Source organism: Chlamydotis macqueenii, chromosome 4 (genome assembly GCF_036417535.1).
Source record: "Chlamydotis macqueenii isolate bChlMac1 chromosome 4, bChlMac1.mat, whole genome shotgun sequence".
Lineage (NCBI taxonomy): Eukaryota > Metazoa > Chordata > Aves > Otidiformes > Otididae > Chlamydotis > Chlamydotis macqueenii.
The window spans coordinates 48232991-48239900 of NC_141559.1; the positions used below are offsets into that span (position 1 = coordinate 48232991).

Sequence of the window (6910 nt, forward strand, 5' to 3'; positions counted from 1 at the left end):
TTTTGCATGCATGAAGTGACCTGCTGTATATGTATTTTTAATAGCCAGGAATTGAGTAAAAGGGAAAGACCTTAGAGCACACCATGAGAATAGTGTCTCCCATGAACAGTAGAAGCAGTGAAGGAGGAGCACTGCAAGTACTCCAGGCAATGTGGTTGTATCAGGAGATAAGAGACCTGTCATCAGGCATGACTGTGAAGAACTATCAGAGGTTGTTTATTTAGATCACAAAGGCTAAAGAATGCAATAATCCTCTAACACTAGCAAAGGTGCACCAGGAAGAGAATCAGTCTGGTCAAAGAGATGAGAGCAGACAGCTAGTTGTCAAAAATCATCAGGAAAGAGCTCAACAACGTGAGGAGTGCCAGGGGTATGTGACATGACAGAGAGAAAGAGAGAAGTGAGAGGAAAACAAAGATTAAAAATTCTCAGGTAGGAAGAAGCTGTGATTATGATATTCATTGTTGAACAAGCAAATGCAACCAGGAGCCAGAAGTAAACACACAAACCACTTAGTATTTTGAAACATTCTGGAGTGAGTGAGCTTTACCAAGCTCTGAGGTTTTGCTTCAGAGCTCTGAGGATACATGTTAAAAATAAACAAACTTTCTCATTATGAAGTTGCTATAGCATCCCGCCGGTCTCACTGATGAGCGTGCTGTCTAGAATATCTTCTGTGCTCAATAGGTTTCATGTAGGATTTACAACAGCTGAAGTCCATACTTGTTAGCAAGTGCAGACAGGAATCTGCCACATTCAAGAAGAGTGGAGAGTCCAAGTCATAATTCCCTCAGGAACTGTCTCCTCCAGAAAGCTTCCCTCATGGCAGAGCAGAGAAGCCTTCACAAACCTTTTGCCAGGCTTTGATCAGCAGCAAGGCTGAATTAAGGTTGTAGGAGTCTGTTAATGAATCCTGCTTGACCTACCACCCTGAAATGTGGGAAAACTAAACAGGTTTTTGCCTCATTTGTCACCAATGAATCAAGTGAGTTAAGCAGTATTTTATTGAAGGGAAAGGGGGTCAATTGGAAGATAAACTGGATCATCTACAGAAACTAAGTACTCCTTTTCAAAAGTGCGGCCAAAGCTATTTAAATCTCCCTCTCTGTTTCCTGCTGAGACAACTGCTAGGGCTCCCCACCTGCGTCAGTACTAGCTCATTCACCGCTCGTAGCTATTAAGACCCAGGGTTAAGACAGATAAGATGTTCCTATTCTGTGCAGTTGTAAGGTCTGACCACAACCACAGCTGACCCCATGACGAGAGCTGCCCTGCTATCTAGCTGCACTAGCTAACCATTCCTGCTAGCTGCTACTGCTCTTCTAGCTGTTCTGGCTAACCGCAGCAGTCCTGCTGGCAGGTCCCGTTCACCACCTATCTTTACCAAGAGTACATCTGGCATAGTGGGCTACACATAGCTCTTAACAGTCAAAATAAACTTCTTTAACAGATTCTCCTATCCTAGCTTTTCCGTCTTATCCTTTTGCACCTCACAATTGCACCTCTTATTTCCTCCCCTTTATAGCATACCTATCTTTTCAACAAGAACACCCCAGATACGGTAAAACGTGAAATACGAAGGTAGTATATTTTAAGCTTGCCCATTGGTTCTTGTCATTCGTTGCCCCTTGTCTATGCTAGCTGTCAACAAAGCACTCTTCTGTATGCAGGATTGCACCCCTCTGAAGTTCTGGGGCGAGAAGCTGCTCATCTCTTTTAGGCAGCATGCTGATCCTTTGAGTGAAATGGAAGCTCACGCAGCCTTTTCATACATCCCCTTTTATCAGTTTCTGCAAGTATTCACAAGAAAGGGTGTCAGTCCCCAATATTCCACTCCTCTGCTCCGTACTGTTTGCTTCCTTCTCTTTTACTGTAAAGACTATCATTACAGTTTGGTTCCCCTCTTTACTTTAGCAGCTTGAGGGGTTATGGGAGCCTCCCTGCAGTTTGGTCTCAGACTGCAGCTACCTGAGAGATTCAGCATAAAGAAGGGCTTGTTCCTGTTTCAGAGTGCAGCTTCGTGACCTGCAAAAACCTCTTCAATTTGGATGGACCCACAGTAGACAGGAATCATAGTCAAAAGAGCTCTGAGGCTGGGATGACACTGTAGTAAGATAGCTCTTACCCACATTAAGTATTACTGTTGCAAAGGTCTGTCCTTTGCAGCCCAGTCAGTAGCCTCTGAAGTTAAATGTTATTTTTGTGCAGGGAGACAAAGAGAAAAAGCACTGAACATTATCAAACAAAACAGTCTTGTAACTTAGCGGAACAAGCAGTATGTAGATCTAATTAACTCCTTGGCACTGTCAGTTGTCGCATATCCTGTTGTCGTCCACGGGCAGCACACCAAGAAAGCCTAGCTGTTTGGCATCTAGAGGGCTACAGATGGCTGGTAAAACTTCTGTCTGTTCTTGTTTACAGCCAATTTCTGGAGTGCAACAACAAGTGGCGAGACAAGCAAAGGCTTTCCTTTCCCTGGGAAAGATGGCAGAAGTGCAGGTCAGCAGACGGAAATCCAGTGGAGAGAAGTCATGGCTGTGGTTTGCTACAGTGAAGTCTCTGATTGGGAAAGGGGTGATGCTGGCTGTCAATCAAGGCAAAGTGCAAACAAATGTGCTCAACATTGCAAATGAGGACTGCATAAAAGTGGCAGCTGTTCTAAACAACGCCTACTACCTAGAAAACTTGCATTTCACCGTTGAAGGAAAGGATACGCACTATTTCATCAAGACCACCTCCCCTGAGAGTGACCTCGGGACACTGAGGCTGACAAGTGGGCGGAAGGCCCTGGAGAATGGCATCAACGTCACTGTTTCCCAGTCCACCACTGTGGTAAACGGCAGGACTCGTAGGTTTGCTGACGTTGAAATGCAATACGGTGCTTTAGCACTTCACGTGCGCTATGGCATGACGCTTGATGAGGAAAAGGCCCGAATATTGGAGCAAGCCAGGCAAAGAGCTCTTTCCAGTGCCTGGGCCAGAGAACAACAGAGGGTAAGAGATGGAGAGGAAGGCGCCAGGTTGTGGACAGAAGGAGAAAAGAGGCAGTTGCTAAGTGCTGGAAAGGTACAAGGATACGATGGGTACTATGTACTCTCTGTGGAGCAATATCCAGAATTAGCAGACAGCGCTAACAATATACAGTTCCTCAGACAAAGTGAGATAGGAAAGAGGTAACACACTGGCTTAGCTCAGGCTGCCAAAGAGACTGTGTACCAGTGTCTTCTAAACAGGAGACCAAACTGTTTTGCTGCATTGCTACTTGAGCCTAAGCTTACATCTTTGCTCAGATTTTTTCTGTAGCACAATCCAAACAGACTCTGTAACGAAAAGAGCGCCTTCCAGAAGAATGATACTGCTAATGACGAAACTTTTTTTTTCTCAATGACCTTAAAGGTGATCTGCTTTAAAGAATATGTTTACATATGCATATCGCTGCACTCAAGTTGGACTGAAAAGTATTAAAAACAAAGAAGAAAAAAAGAAAAGAAAAAGGCCTACAGATTTTGCAACAGGCTGTCTGTTCCTTTGAGGCACTGTATTTAATTAAGATACAGATCCGTACAGTGTTTCAAAATGTTACTGAATTGTTGACCTTTGCTTTCGAGAAGTAGTCTCTCCCTCTCTTTTTCTCTCTCTTTCTCACTGCATAGGATGTGGTATATATCTGTTAATTTTAAAACGTGGGGCAAAAATTACTGTTTATAGACAACCCAACTGCTTTAAACTGTGCTGCTTTCTAAAAGGACATTGGCACAAGTGACTTATGCTACCATGGGAATTTAATAATGGATTTTACAATGCTAACATGGTTTGCCTTGGGGGGAAAATGGCAAGTAGAATCCTTGTTGCAGATAAGCAAAGGAAACCCTGATTTTTTTGTAAATTATGTGAGACAAGTTGTTTATGGATTTTTATATGAATTACAATTTACTGTACATCAAATATTAGTCTCAGAGGAGTTAATTTATGTAAAGTGTTTAAAAAAGTTTATACTTAAAAATAAAATGATAAAAACATGTGCTGTGTGTGATTTTTTTAAAGAAAAAGGAATTGCACCTTTTATGTTATAGCTGTACAGTATAAAGGATTATATTGTAGAGATATAACAGTGATGACTAATGTCCAAAAGTGTTAATATTTTTGTATTAGGTTTAAAGCTGTGCATCTATCACTCTGCTGATAGGATGGGACACTCCAAAGTGGCTGGCAGAATCAGACCGCAGCTCCCTCCCCTCCCGTACCTCTCCTGTCACCCAGGCCAGTGCCACTTCATCAGTCATTGTTAGAAGGCACAGTAATCAAATAAGTCTCGTTTATTATGATGGAAGACTTTAATAGGTTGGGTTTTCCTTGTCTTTTTCCAGCCCTAACGTAATAAATGGACATTTATTCATACCAGGTGGGGTTTCTGTTGTTTTTTTAGAAGCTTTGTTTCACAATGGAGAGAATAGTGTCTCAGGTGCTTGGCAAATTGTATGTAGAAGAAGAAGAAGAAGAAATTATGTAGTTTCATCCAGTTATGTCAACTTTGTCTTCTGTATAATGCAACTCTTTTAGATGTTAATAACTCCAGATAGAAGAAGCGTACCTCTGACCTGATGCTACAGAATTGCTCTTTAGGCAGGCAGGCTGTTCCGTAGGTTCATCTCCTGGCCTTCAGCTGGCAGATCAAATCCCATTACTGTGAACACTGAACCTGGGGTTGGAGAGGAAGGTCCAGTTCTAGTGCCTAGTCTGCATCTCCACACCACTGCATAGATCCGGCATGCTCTGCTCCAAGGCCCAGTATATTTGCTGCAGGACAGAACTGAAGCGTGCAGCTGGTTCCTTATAGGAAGCCTGTGGTGGCATCTATGGCATCTGTTCTACATCTTGGCTGAAACTATTCTTAGAGCTTTACTCTCATGAGCACTAAATTCAGCCACAAAAAATAAATATTTTTAAGATGAGACAAAATTGGGGTTTTTTGATGTTCATTGAAATATACACAGTATTTCTATCCATGTATTATAATGACAAAACATAGTAAGTGAACGTGTCTTAACTATGAATGGTTCAAGTGGATGTAATAAAAATAGTTTTCTAATTGCTTTGTATTCTGAGAGTCTATGGTATTACATACTCTAAATTGCACATTAGGATTGTTTGATAAACAGATTTGAATTTCTCCCAGCCCAGTTGCTACCGAATCTACAGTATCAGTGCTATTACTGTATGTGTGTATTTGGTAGAGCATACAGAACTAATTACACATATAACGAATGCTAATCATCTATTAGAGTGAAAGCACAGATTAGTTGTTAGTATTTTTACCCTTGAAGTCTTGAGGGCCCTAAATTTAGAGAGGATGATATGTCAGACCCCAGAGGCGTGTCATTGATCTACGTATTCTTTTTGAAGATGTAAAATGCTAGGTGTTTGCAGTTCTGTTGGGTGGCTCTTCCACAGCACTGTATTTAGCATGCTGTAAGTGCTCTCTGTTGAAATAGGCTCATATTCTAAATTATGTCAGATGTTTCTGTTCTGTTTGAATATGAAAAGCTTGTATAACATGTCAACAATGAAATATATCTTCTACTTGACGCATACCAGTTCCTTCTCCTTTGTTCTGGCACCAATAAACAACAAATTATAGTATCTGTTGGTGATCATTTTAGATAAAGTCAAATCAAGCCAATTAGTGGCCTTGTTAGTAGGTATAATGAGCCTATTTCTTGCTAAAAAAGACTTGTGATCTGGACATGCTCCTGCAGGAAATAGTGACCTTGGGGAATATATAAACAAAAGATCTTTTTAAATAAAAAATATGTATAATTAAAAAGAAGCATATTAGGAGAAAAAAAAAAAGGAGATTCTTAAGTATTTTAGGCAATGCCAGTCAAAATGCTATCCTGATATTTTGAGATGTATATTTCGTCTGATTTGTATTGTTCTTTTAATTTGCCTTCTTAACTTTATATGTGTCCTGAATTTTCCACAAATTGATAACTATAGATTGCATCTAGGCTTTCCAATAAAAGCCAACCCAATGTGTGTGTGTTTGTGTGTGTTTATATTTGTTTTTTAAATCTGTATGTCAGATATTGCAGCTGTGCTACTGCTTTTCTCATCGTATCGAAAGAAGCAAACTGATCCAGTTGCACTGGTATTGATTCATTTGCCTCACAGTTGGCAGTATCTTTTTTGACTCTGTCCAATGGCCTTGTCTGCTAACTCAGCAAAGTTAATTACTCCATGGGATCTCTCAGGTGGCCTACTTTAGAGGAAACATTGAATATACCTCACAAAGCCAAATCTTCTATAGATAAGGAAAAGCCAAAGAACAACAAAATCACTTACAACTGTTTTATCTCATGACCTCCCAAGCAAAAATATGGCAAAAAGTATCTGATTATAAATAATCAGGTTTGCACGGGTAGTTACGTACATACATGAGGAGATCTTTCAATCTGCGTTTAGACCCACTTTGCAGAAACTGCTGACTTCAGCACTGCTGTACATCAAGAGACTGCTTTGATTTTAGTTGGAACAGGCAGACTTCACCACACTTATTTTGTAGTGACAACCTCGAGCTGATAACATGTTGATCCAGCACGAATCGGGTCACTCTGCTTAGCTACTGTGGCCTAATTTTGTTATTTAAAAAAAAAATTTAAAAGCCAGTAAGAGAGCTTTTTATGTTCACGCTTAGGAGGTGAGAGATTTGCATTTGACAAGGGGGGAAAAAAAAATATGCCACTTACCACTGCCACTCTTCAGAGGCACTTTTAAAGTGATGGCTGAAAGACTGTAAAAGAAAAAACGCTGCATAGAATAACAGTTTAAAATTATTGTCTATGAGAGAATAGGTTGCATTCACAGAGAATCTGAGATGACAAAATGTTTGAATTCTGTTTTCAGAAAAAAA

At 40.5% G+C, this 6910-nt stretch overlaps 1 protein-coding gene across 1 annotated transcript in view; it reads left to right on the plus strand.

The window, feature by feature from the left end:
* The window catches only part of TENM3 (teneurin transmembrane protein 3), a 425198-nt gene extending 419162 nt beyond the window's left edge, over positions 1-6036 (plus strand). The window contains exon 31 of the mRNA XM_086747281.1: positions 2422-6036. Within this exon, the coding sequence (XP_086603407.1) occupies positions 2422-3177 (756 nt within the window). The 3' untranslated portion in view covers positions 3178-6036. The remainder of the gene's footprint in view (positions 1-2421) is intronic.
* The last annotated feature ends 874 nt before the right edge of the window (positions 6037-6910 follow it).